General features: G+C 38.9%; 1 protein-coding gene across 1 annotated transcript in view; it reads right to left on the bottom strand.

The window, feature by feature from the left end:
- ANXA5 (annexin A5) overlaps positions 1-17,638 on the bottom strand; it is a 30,174-nt gene extending 12,536 nt beyond the window's left edge. The window contains exons 1-6 of the mRNA XM_043569336.1: positions 17,396-17,638; positions 17,247-17,290; positions 5,303-5,384; positions 3,908-4,002; positions 2,659-2,772; positions 698-788 (exon numbers count right to left, since the gene is read on the bottom strand). Of these exons, the coding sequence (XP_043425271.1) occupies positions 698-788; positions 2,659-2,772; positions 3,908-4,002; positions 5,303-5,384; positions 17,247-17,255 (391 nt within the window). The 5' untranslated portion in view covers positions 17,256-17,290; positions 17,396-17,638. The remainder of the gene's footprint in view (positions 1-697; positions 789-2,658; positions 2,773-3,907; positions 4,003-5,302; positions 5,385-17,246; positions 17,291-17,395) is intronic.
- Positions 17,639-20,333: the final 2,695 nt, after the last annotated feature.

Below are 20,333 nucleotides of genomic sequence, written 5' to 3'. Positions count from 1 at the left end.
TTCATCCTGTTGGTCTGTTGACTAGGCTGACCATCTGGATAGTCTGCTCCTGCTCAGTCAGGACAAAGAGTCTGATACAGAAACTTTGAGGAGATGAGAAAAGAACACTCTACCTTTACTTTTTATTTTATTTTCTTGGTTCCATTCACATTCAGATTGAAATACAGATTATTTTTTCACACACAAAAAGGTACACCAAGGCAAAAAATTAAAATGCAGAGTATTCAAGCATTACCATTAGCTAAAATGACACGTTTACTCAAACATTTTTATCAATTCCAATTTGGACACAGTTTCTTTTCCAAAATTCCAAAAGGGCCTTTTAGAGAACTCTTAACTTCTAGTAACTTAAAACTAATTTTCTCCAGGAAGCAAACCCACATCCATCTTGAAGTTAATGTAAAAGAAAAGCAAACTGTAGGTCTCTACGCTAGTTGCAAGTTCAAAGTAAAAGTAAACTTCCATCTTCGTCAGAAAATTCTCCTAAGTACCAAAACAAATACAGGTATAGTAAAAAGCAGTCTTTTCTTCACTGAAGAAGAAACCTATCTTGAATTGTTGCTCATTCATTCACGCACCAATTCCTCTAGCAATCATGTACGGCCTGCCTCCTGTAATTGTGAAGAACTGTGCTCACTTTAGAAAAGTGAAAAAATGACAGTGGAGATGAAGAGGAAATAACATTCAAAACACTTACCTTCTTCGTAGACTTGTTTTATGGCTCTCAGTTCTTCAGGTGTCCTCGAAGCAATAATTTCTGTCAGTACCTTTTCATTTGTCCCAGCTCCCTGTTTGGAAATTTATTTTTAATAGAGAAAGTATGTTAATAAGATTAAAGAAATTTATTTTCTAGAATAGATGTTACCCAAATTGCATAATTACATAAACATAACATATAAACTATCCAATATCATATTCATTTCTCTGTATACAAGTTCTATTAGTTATAGAAAGAAAAAATTTCAAATTAATTTTTTCTCCAAAGACATGTTTTTCCTTTTTGGTCTAATAAAAACAATGGTTATTGCATGTGTGTGTGTGATATATGACATGTAACAGATTCTACAAACTCGTAATCATATCAGTTTCACTCCAAATAGTTTAAAAGCACATGCGGATGAACATGAAATTAAAAAGACTAAAATAGTAAAAATGAAAACTCTACGTAAATTTACAAGGAGGAGCAGTGATACTTAAACAATCTGTACCTCAAAACATAAACCCTCTACCTCAAATTAAATTCTCAGTGGAATTTCCGAAGGGAAATTCTGTACCAAAGGAAATAATAAATGTAGCATTGCTTAGTTATTAGGAACTAGATCAGTACAAAAGAATTAAAATGTGCTTTCTGGATTTTAGGAAAATACAGTTGACCTTTGAACAATGTGGGGGTTAGGGGCAATGACCCCATCCCCAAGTCAAAAATCTGTGTATAACTTTTGACTCTCCAAAAACGTAACTTAGTAGCCTACTGTTCACTGGAAGCCTTGCTGATAACATAGAGTCGATTAACACATATTCTGTATGCTATATGAATTATATATTGTATTATTACAATAAAGTAAGCTAGAGAAAAGAAATGTTATTAAGAAAATCATAAGGCAGAGAAAATGCATTAGCTATACTGTACTATAACAAATCAATGTATACACAGTTTAAACCTGTGTTGTTCAAAAGTCAACTCTAATTTTAGTTGGTTTTCCTTTTTCTGATTATAAAAGTCGTATCTAAATTAGAAGATACAGGAAACAATAGAGCTGAACTTAATTTTAAAAGATAGTATATTTAAGTCTTACTCTTTTTATATCTGTTTCTTTCCCAAAAACCAAGCACTGAAAAATCTACGTTTATGCTCTGGCAGAATTTCAATTACTGCTGAGATTTCAGAAGTACTCTGCAAAAAGGCCCTTTTTCAATAACTTGAGATTTTGTTTATTCCAAAAGAAGCACCATAGAAAAACAAAGAGAAAAAGCACAGAAAGCCTCCTAACTTGATAAGCCCCCTTCTTTGTTCCACTCCATCAGTAAGAATCCCTGTGCTACATTATCTCCTTGTTGTTAAATCTCACTTTGCCCATTCAAAATCTACTACCAATTGTACTATTTCCTTCCCCAAAGATCTAAACAAAGGTTTTAATGTAATCATATTTATACAATATTCCAAACATCAGTCAAGGGAATACACATTTAGTTATTTGCTACAATGAAATTATAACAAGTTTACCAGCTACTATTTTAGTATTATCCTATTTTATTATTTAGAAGTACTACAGGAAAGAAGGAAAGGGTATTAGAAAATCTTTCCTATATGAAAATTTGCTCTGTAGCTTTATTTTTTTTAACCTAAAATCATTAACAACATTGTTATTTCATAATCAGGAATTTTTAAAACACATCTCAAAATCAGAAAACAGGCATGAAAATATAAAAAGCTATAAAAATATTAAAATTTTAAATAACCACTACTACTGAGTTAACTATACAAAAAGATTAAATGATACACTTGTAATTTTCTCCCTCCTTTTCTTCTTATTGCCTCCTACACAATTTTGTCCCCCAAGAAACCCTCACAGAAATAACTCAAAAAATTATAAATGTAATTACCAACACAAATAATATTATTCATGACAGGAATGTCCCTCTCAGTAAACGTTTTACCTTAAGAGCATGCTTTAGTTCATAGGCATCATAAAGCCGAGAGGGTTTCATCAGAGCCACGATTAATTTTTCAAATTTTCCAGTCAGTTCTGATTTCAGGTCATCCAGAAGATCCTAAGTCACAGAAAATACAAATGTGCTAAACAGGCAGAAATTTTAAGGAGATTCTTCTTAAATATAAAACGTAGCCCTTTGCTCTAATGAATTGTTTATATTGCCATCTCCAAGTAGAAAAAGGCACACAACAAACTCCCCATAGTTTTGAATATGCACCTTTGACCTCTGACCTAAAGCTTATGCTAAAGCAAAGCCACTTCTGTATCAAGGCATTTATTCTTATGAGATGTTTTTCTTAACATCAATAGTTAAAAAATGAAAACTCTTAAAAAGTAGGTTAGAGATATTTTTAAAATGTTGTTCTGAGAAATGTGTATCTTTAAAAACCATTTCCCCAAAATAAAATCATAAATGCATTTTTACAAATGACAAAATCTGACTTATCATAACTATACAAAACAATTTTTTCTCTCAGTATCAAATAATATTTTAATACATAAGGAATTATGTTTACAATTATGCTCCTGACCACTGAGAGACAGCTGCTACTATGGAGAAATTGTGTATATAATGATGAAAACAAAAGCAGTAGTCCCTACCCATTTCAGTGTCAGCACACAGGCAACTAGAAATTATATTTAGAATACTTTGTGTGTGTGTGTGCTTTGCCTTTATTTTGCAACGAAATGATGAACACAAATTTGCAGAATAACAAAACTGTGTTTAAATAGGCAAAAATTCATTTAAATAACAAATGTGATTTTTATGTTAAATTGTTAATCAAATAAGAGCATTTAAATCAATGAATTAGAAGCTCGTTTATTAAGATACCACTCCAAAAGGGAACTGAGACTGTGACCCTGTCACAACAAAACATACTGTAATACAGGTTCACACCTAGAAACTAGATAATAAGACAGTCCTCAGGGGGGAAGCAGAGAAGGATAGAGGCAGCTATCACCTTGGGATCGTGGGGCACTTGCCTTGCATCAAGCAAGGAAAAACAATTATGAGGATAAGTTGGGTGAGCACTGTAAACCAACAGCTGATATTAAGAAACTAAAAAAGAAAAAGGAATAGTAAAGTCAGAATAACAAAATGATGTTAACAAAAGAATACTAATAGAGTTCAAACTAGTCTTAAAATCATAGAGGGGCTCTACATTCTAACTTAGGATGAAGTGCAGTCTTACCCTGCCAAACAGAGTTTTAAAAGCTGTGGCGATTTCCTGACGTTGAGCATTGCTTCGGGATGTCAACAGAGTCAAGATGCTCTCCTCATCGGTGCCTGCAATTTATGTTCAAAAATTATATCTTGGCTCCCACACACCCACTGTTTCAATAACCTTTGTGACCAGCCCCCCCGGTCACTTCCTTACCTCAAAAAACAGATTTTATTAAATAATTTATTAAACTATAAAATGTATAATTTATAACATGTTATATTTTCAATATAAACTACCCCCTATGCTTGACGCATTTTTGTGAAGTAGGAAATACTCCTGAGTTGTTAAAAACTTAGTGCATTGAGTTTTCTTGCAACCGATAGTTACTCAAATAATGGCTATTCACAAGGCACAATTGTTGGGTGTTACAGGAGATTAAGAGGGGAGGAAAATAGATCCTGGTTTCAAGTTCTAATTTAGGGTAAAAAGAAAAAAGAAAACGCAGAGACAACCTTGAGCTAAGGCAGAATGTGACAAATGCCTCAGGAGAGGTCTAGGTGTTAAATGGGGTTTCAAAGGAGGTTCTCATAGTCGACAGGTGGAAGGAGGTTTGGGAAAAGCTTCATGGAGAAGGTGACCCCCTAAAGAGACTTGAAGGATGGAAGGGTTTTGTCAGGCAGTGATGTAAGGAAGGAGGATAGGCTTTTAGGATGACGGAAAAGCTCAGCAGTAGGAACATAGGGCTTTCACAAATAGATAATACAAGGAGTGCTAATGTGAGCTGAGTCCGACAAAGTGCGCTGGGATACTAAGGAAGGCCTTTCACAGCCAGAAAGCTAATGCTAATCCTGCTACGACAGGAAATCTCACAAGATGTTCAGCATGGGAAGTGATGGGGTCAAAGCCAAGTGTGGAGAAGGCAGATCCCCACACACAGACACTAGCGCAGAAGGAGGCTGAGGACGGTGGATGAATTCTGTCTAGAAATCCTCGAGATGAGGTTTATTACACGTAGCTAGAGAGGAGTCCAGGGAAAGAGAAGACAACTGAATGCAAGAAGCCTGCAGCTGAACCAGACACTGATTGGGCTGCAGAACCAGACAGCTGATTGGGCAAAGCGAACAAAGACCCGCGGAGCTGACCACTCTCAGGAATATCTGTTTATCTACTCAATCAGCTGCCTTCCAGGTAAACCTGAAAAGTTGAAAAACAAAGGGGCTGGATTTAACTTTCTGTTCAGTTCTAGAGATGGATTATATTGTATATCAGTCATACTATTTTGTTACTTTCACCTATCTTTTCTCTTTCTACACATTTCAGATAAAAATATTCTAAAATTAATCTTATTGTAAATCAGCGACTTTTTGTTTGGAAAAACAAATGTCATGTTTTTTTTAAGAACAAAAGAAAGGTTGAATTTACCCAGGCCTTTCATGGCCTTCCGAAGAGTTTCTGCATCAGCCCGCTCATCAAATCCAGGGAAGGGAGTCACAGTGCCCTTAACCTGAGACAGGAAACACAGTGATATTATTCATGGCATGACTAATATGACAAAGCAAATGACATACAGAGCAAGCCATTGCTCTATATCATGCTCAGTCTTTAAATAAATTTCCGTTTGATAACCCCATTTGAAATGGGAAGAGGACCACTTACAGTTTGGATTAGCAGGACCAATTCAGTACATGAGCTATCCCGGCCCACCTGCAATACCATTAATGGGAAGCCTGGCTCCCAAGGCTCTCCTCCCAGGGGCATCGCCCCCAGTGATCAAGCCCCAGTGATACCGCTTGATTCTCAGAGGGCACTTCCTTGCAGGATTCCTTCCATTAAGTCTCTTGCCACTTTGCTTGAGAAGCATGCTAAACCTGCATTAAAACTCGATGTCCTAACCTAGACACTCAACTCCAAGCAATGTTCTTACTGCATAATTTTAAACCAAGTCCTGTTTCTTTATATTTACTTAGGGATTTTAAGACAACCTGGTAAAGCCTGAAAAGATGTTTGCTAATTCATATGCCAAATCTTTAAATTTATAGCTTTATATATAAAGTATACTGGAAGACATTCTTCAAAAGGTTTCCCATTATACTTACTTTGTCATATGTGTAGTGCTTTTAATGAAAATGTTTTAGTATTTCCCCCTCAAAATTTGTAATAGCACTAGTTCTTTACAATCAGAAGGCTTTATGAATACTCAGTCATAGATTTTTATGTTCTGATGAAAGGAGGATGCCACCATTTACTTTACTAATAAATGTTTTTGAAGTCCTTCAAAACTCCTATTAAGGTTCTATCTAAAACTGAGGAAAAATCAGTTATAAGGGGGAAGGGGTTGAGAATACTTATCTGGTTTATAATCATGCGTGTTTTATTATGAATGCATGGAAGCACAATCACCTACAAGGAAAAAATTTCTGATAATTTCACATGGTTCAACATAATTAGAAGGAGCAATAGGTTGAGAGAGAAATTAATCAAGATTTGAGAAAATAGTCCTTCAAAACTGGCATGGATTGGGAAAGCCATATCTCTCAAGCCAAACTGCAGTCTCCCTCTGTTTAGTGGGACCACTTCAAATTGATTCTGAAAACACCATCAATATATCATCATAAAAAATTAATAAATACCACAGGTTCTCCCAATGGTGAGAACTTAGGATGTACAGATGACTTAGTTCACCAGTCTGTTTATTCATTCACTCGATAACCATTCTTTGAATGCTTTCCACATGCCAAGTATTGTACTAATCACTAGGAAAAAGTGATGATGTCTAAAATCAAAAGGAAATGAAAGGTACATAATTAACAAGTGCAGTTGAGTACACACACACACACACACACACACACACACACACACACACAGGTTTCATCAGGGTATATATACACATAAAGGAGGGACTGAGCTGGGAAGGATGCAAAGAAATCAGAAAAACTTCCCAAAAGATGTTTTGAAAGTTGCCTGTGATTTTCCAAGGCAGGTTCAGGAAAGTAGAGAAGTACAGGGAGGTGTAGTCCAGCATGCATGAAAACATGAAAAAATGAAAAAATCTGGTGCTTTGGACACAGGGTTAAGAGTTTGAACAGACTGCAACAAGAAGTGTTTACATAGATAAACAAATGAGGGGAAGGTCTTGGTGGGGGGGTGAGGAGGAGCTGGAAAGCCACTGTAATAAGTGCAGACTTCATCCTGTAGGCAAGGAGAAGTCATAGAGGATCACAGAGGACATCTACATGGGGAAGAACAACATCAATTCTGCACAGTAATATTACTGGGTCCGCAGTGGAGACAACAACAGAATGGACTGTGCAAGAGTGGAGATAGGGACACTATTTTAAAAACAACTAACACAGGAATATAAGACCTGATCAAAGTAAGGAGCAGTGGAAATGTAAAGGAAAAGGACATGGGAAGGAGCAGTGGACACAGAACAGGATCAAGGCAGAAGGGAACCAACTGCAATGATTCCTTTCTTGGATGGGGAATAGGATTACTGGTTTTACATTTCTCCCCAGTAGGCATACTGGAAGAGAAACAGGCTTTGTCAGTTACCAGCGCACACTGGTGGTAAGTGGAGCTGTGTGAGAAGGCTATCACAGAAGCAATATTAGTGGGGTGGAAAGGAGGGCTGGCAGAGAAGGGAAGGTCACCTACAATCATAATGGCAGCTAATATCTGCTGAGTGTAGCAATGGGTCAAGCACAGTGCTCAGAGCTTCTCACGGATCATCTCACTGAAACTTCATTTTACCTTAGAAAGGCTTAAAGAATCAACCAAGGGACCAGGAAGCAAGTACCAGAGCTGGTACTTGAATACAGGCCATGGGACTGGGGGCTACTAATCATGAAGCTGCCTAGCCTCCCAAAGACAAAAAGAAAATCTCCAAAGAGGGTGATGGCATGGAGAAGACAAATGAGAAAAATGTACTAGGAGGAAAGGAAGAAAAGGCAGTGTCCAATACCACAGGGAAGTCAAACAGGTGGTGCGACTGAAAAGGGTTCCCTGGACTTAGTAATGAGGAGGTCTTTGGTGGCAGTAAAAGCCTGATTGGAGAACACTGAAAAGTGAATTGTAAGGCAAAGCATCTCCATGAACTCCAATTTTACAAATGATGGGGTTTTTTTAAACATGCTTTTATATTTTTTCATGTTTTATTTATTTTTTTTTTATTTTACAACCAAGTTAGCATATAGTGCAACAATGGTTTCAGAAGTAGATTCCTTAATGCCCCTTACTCATTTAGCCCATCCCCCCTCCCACAACCTCTCCAGTAACTCTGTTTGTTCTCCATATTTAGAAGTCTCTTATGTTTTTCCCCCTCCCTGTTTTTATATTATTTTTGCTTCCCTACCCTTATGTTCACCTGTTTTGTATCTTAAAGTCCTCATATGAGTGAAGTCATATGATATTTGTCTTTCTCTGACTAATTTCACTTAGTATAATACCCTCTAGTTCCATCCATGTAGTTGCAAATGGCAAGATTTCATTCTTTTTGATTGCTGAGTAATACTCCATTGTATTTACATACCACATCTTCCTTACCCATTCATCCATTGATGGCCATTTGGGCTCTTTCCATACTTTGGCTATTGTTGATAGTGCTGTTATAAACATTGAGGTGCATGTGTCCCTTCGAAACACCACACCTGTATCCTTGGATAAATACCTAGTAGTGCAATTGCTAGGTCATAGGGTAGTTCTATTTTTAATTTTTGGAGAAATCTCCATACTGTTAAATAAGCTTTTAAATACTCACTTTAAAAAAAATACTGATCACCTGGGTGGCTCAGTCACTTAAGCATCTGACTCCTGATTTCAGCTCCGGTCATGATCTCACGGTTTGAGTTCAAGCCCCACCCACATCTGGCTCTGTGCTGACGGTGTGGAGCCTGCTTGGGATTCTTGGTCTCCCTTTCTCTCTGCCCCTCCCTCATTCACATTCTCATTCTCTGTCTCTCAAAATAAATAAGTAAACATCTAAATAATATTTTATCCAGTTTATAGGCTATGAAGTTACTAGTAGATACAGAGGTTAAGAACAGGGGAGACGAGAGAGATTTGCCTTAAAAATACATCTGACCCCTGAGACTGAAGGAAATGAGGTGAAAGATGGAAGGAAGAGGAGTACCCTCAGAATCTCAGCTACTAACTATGAAGAAATAACTGCTGGTTGTATTTTTGAGAGCTTTCTAGAGATTGGGAAACACGTGCTACATTCCACATGATCCGAGTCATTGTCAAAGCTAGCCAAAGCCACGTAGTGGTAGTAACGGACCAGATGTGAGTCAGACATGAGTCACAAGGGCAGAAACGCTGCTTGGACATCCTGTCCAAACTCTATCCCTGCCCACACAAAAATGTCTATCCTGAGCAAATGTGACTTTCCATGACTCATATCAGAGGGCTTCTCCTTCTTCCCATTAGTACCCACTGGCCTCCAGTTAAACATTTATACCTTACCCAGGTTAACTCCAACTATAAGTAAGTACTGTTCCCTTCACCCATTCCCCAGCTTGTGCTCAATTACCTTCACTCCCAGCCACCAGTGCCTGATCAAGGAAATTATATATCCTCAGATGATACGTGGCCAACACATATAATTCCCTCTTTTAACTCTCACCTTCAAAATTATCCACTCTTCTAGCTCTATAATTTTGTTGGCTTTTTCGTTCATTTATTCTAAATGAGTAAGTTCTTTACCTTCAAAGACTAGGCATGCCAAAATAAAATGAATACAATTAAACCTAAACACAAGTGAAGGGTTGCTTTTCTAGATAGAATTTAAAGAAACAGGAAAACAACACAGAAATAACTTCAAATTTAGGGGCGCCTGGGCGCTTAGTTGGTTGGGCATCCGATTTCAGCTCAGGTCATGATCTCACAGTTCATGGATTTGAGCCCCACATTAGGCTCTGTGCTGACAGCTCAGAGCCAGGAGCCTGCTTCAGATTCTGTGTCTCCTTCTGTCTCTGCCCCTCCTCCACTCACACTCTGTCTGTCAAAATAGATAAGTGTTTAAAAAAAAAAAGAAACAAAGAAAGAAAGAACTTCAAACTTAAGGATGAGAAAACATTCACCTGTCTGGAACATTTTAAACTGAAGCTTTTCTGAAGGCACAGAAGAAAACTTAAAAGCCCTCTTTAAATCTGTCTTCCAGTTCAGTGTTATCAATACTTAATCAAACACCTTACCCAACATTCCACATTAATACTAATTAGGAAGCAAGAAACCATGAAGCACACCACTATAGCCGAGCAACTGCTAAGCAGCTGTACAGTAATTTTTAAGTATATTTCTTCTGAGGCTCAGGTTTCACGAAAAGCCCCTGGAGGCCCCCAAGAATGTTGGGGAAAAGGAAAGTCAAATGGCAGAACTCTGCCTTCACTCCCCAGTCAGAGCAGTTCAGGTCTTATCTGATGCACACTGTGCAGGCCCATTAATATTTCCTATGATAATGGGTCCCACTGATGAGCAAAGAAAAAAAATTAAAAATCACCGTACCAAGAAAGAAATGAGATGAGCAAGAAAAAAGGGAAAAACCAGTATGACAGACATGATTCAGATCTAAGGTGCAAAGTAAAGTAAATATCAGAAAAAAAAACAAAAAACAAAAAACTAGAACCTCCAAGAGGTACAAACACAATCGGGGGTCAGAAACAAAATCTCAAGCTCTAATTCTAAGCCTTGCTCCAATTCCATCAAAAAAGGTGAAAGTTCAGGGTGCCTGAGTGGCTCAGTTGTTAAGTGTCCAACTGACAGCACAGAGCCTGCTTGGGATTCGCTTTCTCCCTCTCTCTTCCCCTCCCCCATGTACACATGTGCAAGCACTCTCTCTCTCAATAAATCAATACACATTTAACAATAAAAAAAAGTGAAAGTTAAATTCAAAGACTTAAATTCAAATTGGCCTTTGACCATTACCTTTGACCCCTTTCTTAAAATCAAGTGTAAGGGAAAAAAGTATCACTATAAATAGTTTAAGTTATACGCACAGAGGTAGAAAAGAAGTTTTGATAACAAAATAAAGGTTTTCAATATGATTTAGGTTTTTGTTGTTTCTTTAACGTTCCCATGACTACGACTACTTCCCACCTGGATAAGAACGCCTTCCCTTGCAAATACCAACAAATGGAAAGCTAAACTGTCCGTCAATAATGGTGATGCCCTGAGGTAGCTGAAGTGGGCAAACGCATTAGCTCCCAATGAGTATACGTTTGGTTTGGGGTATGTAGGGTTCCATTTTACCTAACTGTTCAACTGGGAATTCTGTGAACAGTACTTGAAAAGCTGTATCACTAACCAATTCATTCACCAATGCTTCAGAAAATAAGCTCATAGATTTTTCATATTAGAGAAGAGTATGCATGGATTCACAACTTTATTTCCTTTTGTATCTAAACAAGGGGCAGAAACCTAATAAACATGGCTGGTCCTACACAAAGGTAGGAAATGTTAGACTCAAACCATTTTTAGTCATAGGAGAGAAATAGTACATAAATAAAAGACCTACAGAAATGAAAGAGGATTTAAAGATCATATATATCCTGCTGTTTACTAGACAGCATCTCCTAAATGTTTTATAAAGAACTCGAATTCAACAAATTCACTAACTCCATCTTTTCCGCACCTCAAACCTGCATTCCTTCCTCAAAGAAAAAGACAAACCACTCAATGAAGCAAGCCACTCATCTTGACCTGACCAAGCCCTTCAGCACCTACCACCACCCCACTCATGCACCCAATCTGCCAACTCTCTCCATCAATCCCCTATCTAAAGCCCCAGCCACTGCCTAGTTTAAGTCTTTAAGATTTCACTGGGACCATAGCAGCAGATTCCTAAGTGATCTTCCAACATCCAGCTTCTCTCTCCTTCCCTCCCTCACCCCCTGAAACACCATGTGGACTCTGCAGCCCTCAAATGCAACATCACACTGGCACCAGGGTGATTTTTGTGAAGTGTAAATCTAATCATGGCATGCCCCAACTTACAACTTTTTGACAGCTCTCCTTATCTACAAATGGTTCCTACTCTTTAGCTCTTTCTGGCATCTGTTTCCAAGACAGGGCTCCATGTCCCCACCTGACTGCAGCTTCACTCAAACAATACCATACTGCCTGCTGCTCCTGGCCATGCCAAACTCCTTTACACCCCTGAGCATTTACTTTTGCTGCTGTTGCTTCTACATATAATGCCTTTCCTCCTTGTCCCATCTGACTAATGCTAGCTAGGTAACCTCATTTTTCTCTTCTGTGAAATAGTAATACTTATATCTGAAATAGTATTATGAGCACTAAATAATGCAAACAATGGACTTGGCAATGCATCTGTTATTTCACTAAACTTTCGTTCCATTTCCTCTTTAATTCCCATGTCTAACGATACCTGGCACATAGTGGGAACTCAAAACTTTCATACGTTCATGAATGCATGCATGAATAGGAAGTAAAGAGAACAGTTAGGAACAGGTGTTCAAAGAAATGATACCAACTGCAATATGTATTAATTTTCAATAAATCAATTATATATAGGTTTACATATTATATAAACTACTGAATTGAAAGGCTGGGTCCAAAAAAAAACCACTTAAAACAAAGGCCTTAGGAGCACAAGTTTTTGTAAAAGATCAACTAATGTGTTTGTGAAGTTTTAGAATAGTATTCAGGTTATTTTAATTTATATACATTTATATTGAATATAATATTGAATTTATATTTAAATTTATATAAATAAATAAATTTATATAAATATATATTTATATTTATATTTCTACCACAGATTGCCTAACTGTCACTAGCTTGCCACCTATAGCCAAGGGGTACCAGATCTAGATAAGGGAATTAAGGTTTGCTGAATCCCAATGAATGGCTCAGTGGCTTGCAAAGCAGCCACGCAGTTTTGGATCTAGTTCTTTCTCAGCATGCAAAATGTAAACAAGATTGCGCTCTCAGAAAAAGGAATCAGGAACTGAGACACTAACCCAGAGCATTACAGGTCATAAGTAAACAGGTAATCCTGACCTAGGATCCCAAGAGGGATCACTACAGACAGATTTGATTTTAAGATGAATGGTGGAAAAGATGCAATCAATATCTGATCGACCCCTCTAGCATGAAACTCATCTCAAATCTATTTATTTACATTGATCCTGCTGTTCTTTATAAATTGTCACAGTACAATGATTTCAAACAAAAAAAAAATTATAATCAAACCTTGCACAATTTAAATATGTATAGGAGAGAGAACTCTGATGTTCATGAAGTCTCTAGTGAAAAATTATGTAGCCTGATTTTGCTTCATGGCATGCCTGCTGCTCTAAATTAATTCTTTATTAACATTATAAATAAAGCTAAGTTCAGATTGGCCAAAATCTGTATTTTTAAAGTTGCATTCTCATAAAGAAAATTAGAGATATAAAAGACTTAAATTGAATTAAAATGTATTAAATGGATCATTCATCTTTGAAATACATCCAACTCTTGATTTTTTGAAACCAAAGAATATAGAAGTACAGAATGTACTTTTAAGTACCTAAAATAAATTAGAATATCTGTGAAATAATTTGGCTGTAGCTAAATAGTGATATTTTAAAAACCTGCATGAGCAAGTTAAGCAATAAGAAATAGGTCAGCGTCCAGTTTAAGAAACCCACCCCAAGATATGGTTAAGTCAGATTGAGGAAATAACCCTAAAATCTAAATAAAAATTCACATTTATATAATCACAAGCTGACCATTGCAAAGATGAAAGGATTCAAAAAATATTTTACTATATATAAATAACTCAGGCAATTAACAGCTCTTTGGCCATTCCTTAGTAAATATCTTGAGCTAGCTTATACCCAAATTTAGCATAGAAAAATGTTAGTGGTCCAATAATCATAAAAATTTACTAGTTAGCAAGGTTTATTCTAAACATGGAAGTTGTGGTTTTAAGCCATATAAATCCAAAGCCCTTCAAATGAATGATTTCAAAGATAAAATATATATATATATATATATATGGTCCAGGAACTGTTTACATGCAGGTACATTTGTAATTCAGATTTTTCTTGTATGTCATGGAGAAGATACAGTTAATCAATGTGTTACCTTTAAGAAAGCCTGGGAAGCCTCATGTTAGACTCCTTCTCTCCATAGTAACAATCAGTTGGTAGACTCCCACATGTTTCAATGCTAGTGGATGAGGACTAGGACCAGAGAGAGAAGGGCAGAGCTCAAGTGGTGGTTATCCCACAAACACCACCAGCTCTGAATGTATTCACCCAACAAGACAATATAAATCACTTTTTAAAAATTTTTTTAATGTTTATTTATTTTTGAGAGAAAGAGACAGAGTGTGAGTGGGAGAGGAGCAGAGAGAGAGGGAGACACAGAATTGGAAGCAGGCTCCAGGCTCTGAGCTATCAGCACAGAGCCTGACCCAAGATTCGAACTCACGAGCGGTGAGATCATGACCTGAGCCGAAGTCAGACACCCAACCCACTGAGCCACCCAGGTGCCCCTAAATCACTTTTTATGTAGTTCACAATAGTTGTCATGGCTTTGTCCCCCTAGACTGACATCATCAGGGTAAAATTTAACTAAAATTTTTCATTGATATAAAAATATTAATATAAATATACACAAGAGTATAAAGTATTCCTAATATTTATTTATAGAAAAAAAGAAACTCCAATTATCTATCAAAGATTAATCAATGCTTTCTCATTAAATTCTTAGCAGGACAGTCATACCCAGAAGTTACCTATAAAATTGATTTCCTGGATCTCTGTAAACTCTGATTGGTAAGGAGGTGGTCCCAAGGTCAAACAAAGACAAAAACACTAGTATGGAAGGTACAGCTTATAAACATGAAGAATAACTGCTGTTGGCGGCGACATTTTAATTCCTCAATAAATAAAGAAACAATATTTAACCATACATTTTAAATTACTGAAATGTACACCTCTATGTCTCAGGCATCTCATTTCACTACTCTACAGATGGCCACGGAGTGGAGGTCTCTGGCTCCCATAACCACAAGGCAACGAAACTACTACCATAGAAACCGTTTGAAACCTAACACTGAAGCTACTTCAGCCTTCCTACAATTACACTGGGGTCCAAGGGAATTTTTTTTTGACAGTAAAAGTGCAATTCCTTATTGTGGGCATTCTGCACACCATCAAATATAAGTATAAAGACAACAAAATGTTATCCTAGTAGTAAACATTTTAACAAAATGCTTTACTTCCATGGTTTCCAAGGATAACTAATAACAAAGTAAGTGCAAAATTCAACACTGTAGCTTTCTTAACACTACTTATAACTTTTACGATGACCAAAAACTGTGTTTTGACAGAAAACAGTCCTGGTGTTATACTGTGATAGAGATCATGCACATAATTTTGTAATATAAACCACCATTCTCCCAGATTATATATGTATAGCAGCTTTTATACTTTTCATTATTTTAAATTATTAATGTCCACAATTGGAAAAATGTGTTCCTTTATGCTACCTGGAATCTACATAATTAAAAGGAATTGATTGAGGGGTGCCTGGATGGCTCAGTCAGTTGAGAGTCCGACTTCAGCTCAGGTCATGATCTCCTGGTCTGGTCCGTGGGTTGGAGCTCCACCTCAGGCTCTACCGACAGCTCAGAGCCTGGAGCCTGCTTCTGATTCTGTATCTCCCTCTCTCTGCCCCTCCCTCGCTCACACTCTGTCCCTTTCTCAAAAATAAACAAACATTAAAAAAACAATTTTAAAGGAATTGATTGAAAAACTTCAGACATCACGGGGTAAACTTACAAAAGAGATTCAAGAAACATCCAAATGAGCAAGTATAAAGGGAATTATTCTTTGATGCTTGTTTTATCGCCATTTACATCACCACACCAACAATATCAAGATAAGAAAAATAATTCTCAATGAAGGAAAGTTAGTTCCACATAAAAGTATCCTTTATGCGGGGAAGAACCTAAACCAAAGTTTCCACTTGAAGTAACAGGAGACTCAGTTTATTGTAATATCCCTTAAGTGTAATAGAGGAAGTAAGAATGGAAGCACTGTATAAATTAATAAAGTTACCAAGTCATCATAATCCTCCCATTTTTCTCTTGGAAAGAACCGTGAAACCTTATTCAATTTTGATAAGAGTTTTTGTTTTTGTTTTTTAATAAATGAAGAGTATAAAGAGAGGGCTTTGTCTGAGCAAACACTTGTTTAAAAAAATGTTTGAAGAAAAAAAGGGATCTGGACTCTGACAAGCCAGTTAGATTGTTGAGATCTGTAAAATTAGTTTTGGGGTGGAGTTGTTAGCACTGATATTTTATTCACAAAAAAAATTGTCAATTTTTATTCACAAAAGATTGTCAATCTTTTAAAGTCTGCTATACAAATTAAACTATTTTTTTTTCTTTCCTACACTTGTTTAATGTGTATTTATTTTTGAGAGAGAGAGAACAAGAACAGGGGAAGGGCAGAAAGGAGGAGACAGGATAGGAAGCCTGCTCCCACTGACAGCAGAGAGCCCCACATGACTCTGCAAGTCACCATCCCCTGAGATCATGACCCGAGCTGAGCAGGAGTCGGATGCTCAACCTCTTAGCCATCCAGGCGCCCCTTCCCTGCAATTTTGATAAATGTTAAGAGCAGAAAAAAAAAAAAAAGGCTAATAATACTAGGAAATCGAGTTCTGAAACAATCCCAAGGCAAATTCAAATCAGAACTCGTTCCACGAATTCCTTAAGAAAAGCACCTCTTCTGTTTAATCTTTTGCATGAAAAAAAAAAAAAATCCTACCTACAACTAACAATAAAATTGGGTTGAGCAACTGGAAAAAGCTCACTAGAGTTCTACTGGAAAAACACCAAGGCCCACTCACTGTATTATAATACAGGAAACGGCAGGGAACGGAAAGGGGAGGAAAGGAAAGAAGGAAAGGAAGAAAAAAAATGAAGGGAAGGGAGGGAGGCAGGAAAAGAAAGACAAGGAAAGAAAGGCGTTGGGCTCACATGACCGCTACGCGCTGGTTCCTGCTCTGGTTCTAATTTTAGCGGTTCTTTGGATTTGGGAGGGCGCACTTTTACACACTCACTCACGAAAAGGGAGTGCACCCAAATCCGGCCACGTCACCCGCGGCAGCGCCCCACCGGCGGCTACCGGGCAGGTTCCGGCGGGCACTCCGCGGAATAAGCCGGGGCACAGCGAAGGGGTCGGGGGGAAGCAACGAGAGAGCCAACAGGAAAGGTGTCCCAGATTTCTCCCAGGCAGATTTCGCTTTCTCCTAAACTTTTTTGACTTCCAGACGAATTCTACAACTCCCTTGACACAGCTTACGAAGTTGGCAAATGCGCGCGCTGCGCGGGGGCGCAAGGCCCTACCTGTGCCATGGCGACTGCTCAGGTCAGGAAAAGGTGATGCAAACCTGCAAGAGAAGAGAGGCACGGAGGGTTCAGCGAGCCGCAGACCGGCCCTCCCCGCAGCCCCCCTCTCCGGACGGAGCCCCCACTCCGGCTGGGCGAGCACTCACCCAAGCGTGACAGAGGGACCCAAGTGCTCCGAACCTCCGGGAAAGCCGCGGAGCGCGGGGCGGCGGCGCGCAGGGCAGGGCAGGGATGCAAGCGCAGTAGGCTCCAAGCAGCTGCTCGCAGCCCAACTCCAAGCAACGGAAACACCACCCGCCCTGCCCCGCCCCGCCCGCCGCCTGCCACGGGGACCGGGCCCGCCCCTTCCCCGGCCTCACTGCGCCTGCGTGGGGCGCCACTCGTCCCAGTCCTCGCACACCGGGTGGGGCCGGACTGCAGCTGCGTTGGAAGCTGCAGGAGGCGGGCTTCCCAAGGGCCGCTGGACCGCCCTGTGTTCGCGCGCGGGAAGGGCTTGGGGACTCTGACCCAGGCTCTGGTTTGGGGGTCGCTGGGACCTTTCTTCTCTCCGTGGCCTCACAGAGCTGCTCAGACAGCGTGGCCGAGTCGACTTTTTGCAAGGCTAGAAAGTCACTGCGGCCAAGGACAGTGGGTCTTTGACCATGGTATAGAATAAGAGTGAAGTTTTGAGAGCCCTTTCCCAAATTTGTTTTTAAGTAAACAAACAAGCAAACAAAAAAGTGTCAGTGGTTGCTTCCTAGATAATGTATATAGCTTGAATGTAGGTACCTCTTTGGTAGCTTATGTAGGAAATTTCAAAACCTCTGCTTGGATCAGTTCCTATTTTACAAACCAGCCTAGAACTTTACCAAAACTTAAATTTCAACTATATCTGTATTCGTTCAACATAAAATCTGTAAGTACATGAGAGAGACACACAAACAGAGACTGACTGCAAGATATTGTACTAGGCTGGTACAGAAAAAGCAAAGATAGACAGTGCCCTTCATAGACTTCCTGGTGTGGGGGAGGAGAGGCAAGAGGACAACCTTGCAACACTAGACTGCATGAGATATTCTCAGATGAGAAGAGCAGTGCTGTGGAGATTCAGGATAAGAGATTAGAATCTAGTCCGCTTTGGGGAATAAAGAAGAGGTCTTGTCAAAATAAATGGAGAACAAATATGTTTCTTGTATAGAACATCTCATTAGCTGGCACCCCGGGGTGGCCTGGTCACTTAAGCATCCGACTCTCATTTCTGCTCAGGTCAAGATCTCATGGTTTGTGAGTTCGAGCCCTGCATCGGGTGGGCTCTGTGCTGATAGACCAGAGCCTGTTTGGGATTATGTCTCCCTGTCTCTCTGCCCCTCCCCCACTTGCGCACGTGCTCTCTCTCTCTCAAAATAAAAATAAGCTTCAAAAAAATTATTAATAAAAAACAAAACGAGCATCTCATTTGCTTTCACCTGCTAAGCCACATGTTTAATAGGCCCTGACGAAGTCCCAGCAGAGTGGTTGTTTACTGGATAGAAAGGCAAAACTGAAAAGTGTGTGGAGCTTGCAACATACACATACCGTCCCCTTTCAGCTTGCCTTCCCTCTTCTCTGGGAGCCTCTTTTCAACCAGCCCAACATCTCTATGTGGCCTCCAGTCCCCTCAGAATTCTTCCCCCCCGCCCCCCACAGCATTCTTGACAGGCCCATGCACCTGAAGGCAGCCCTTTCTCTGCATCTCTCCCTCCTCACACGCTCTTTGCTTTCTCTCTGCCTTTTGCCTCCAGCATTCTTTTTCCCATACACATCTACTTGAACTCCATTTCTTTTTTTTTAATATCAAATTATTTATTTATTTAGAAAGAGGGAGAGAGAACATGAGTGGGGGAGGGGCAAAGAGAGAGGGAGAGAGGGAATCCCAAGCAGGCTCAGCACCATCAGCCCAGAATCCCATGCAGGGCTCGAACTCAGAAACTGCAAGATCCTGACATGAGCCAAAACCAAGAGTCAGATGCTGAACCAACTAAGCCACCCAGGAGACCCTTGAACTCAACTTCCACATTCCCTGTCTCACTTCCTACTCTCAAAGTAATGAAATTCCATCAGATCTTATTGATTTTATAGGGAAATGCCCAGCGTGGGTTAATGCCCAGTGTCCTACAGCTAAATAGTGATAGAAATAATCAATTATTAGATCCAGAGTCTTGATATATGCCAGTTGATATTCCTTTTACTTCCAGTCACATCAATTTATTCAACTCCTGCTCTGGACCAGGCACAGGTCTTGATGCTGAGGAAAGGATGATGTAGTAAATGAAACAAAGTAGGTCATACACTGGGTGGAAGAGACAGAAAATAAACAAATATCTATTATGTCAAGTATGATACATGCTATAAAGAAAATAAAGCAGGGCTAGGGACCGGGGGTGTGGGGAACACTATTTTGCAAAGGCAGTCTGAAGGCACTTCTTGAGAAGAAATCTGAATTATTAGAATTTAATTGTATTTGACAACTATTTACTGAGCACCCAAAAACGAAAACAGGAGACACACTGTATTTTATGAAAGAAATGCAATCAAAATGCAACTGGTTTCAATGGAGGGACAGCTAATATTTTCCCAAGGGATTTTTAAAATGGATGTGACATTTGAATTAGGCTTTGAGGGAGGATATTTTACCAGGCAATGAAGAATTGAGAAAGAAAGGATGATCTGGTCAGGTGTACAGCAAACCAAAAGAAGGAAAGTACCTTTTTGTGCATGGAGTGAAAAGTGCATAAAGAGAAACTGCCACTTAGATGCTGCTTTGAATGGTATATTTAACTGATGAATTTTGAATGACTGATTTTTTTTAACTCCTGGGTATTATAAATAATGGGCACTCAAGAAATTTCCTTTACTATCTCTTAAGAACAAGTTTCTATCATTCATTTCCAAAAGTCCCTGATCAGTGTCCAAAAGTCAACCTCAGAATCTCTACCAGATGGTTCAGTGAACTCTCTCATCTTCCTAAGTTTTCTCTTTCATGCATTTAGAATCAAAATCCTTCTCACTCAGTGTATTGTCTTTATGTTGTGTTAAATTTAAGTATTGCATAATAATTTGGGGTTG

Source organism: Prionailurus bengalensis, chromosome B1 (genome assembly GCF_016509475.1).
Source record: "Prionailurus bengalensis isolate Pbe53 chromosome B1, Fcat_Pben_1.1_paternal_pri, whole genome shotgun sequence".
In the NCBI taxonomy this organism is placed as follows: domain Eukaryota; kingdom Metazoa; phylum Chordata; class Mammalia; order Carnivora; family Felidae; genus Prionailurus; species Prionailurus bengalensis.
This window is presented reverse-complemented; position numbering and strand designations above follow the sequence as displayed.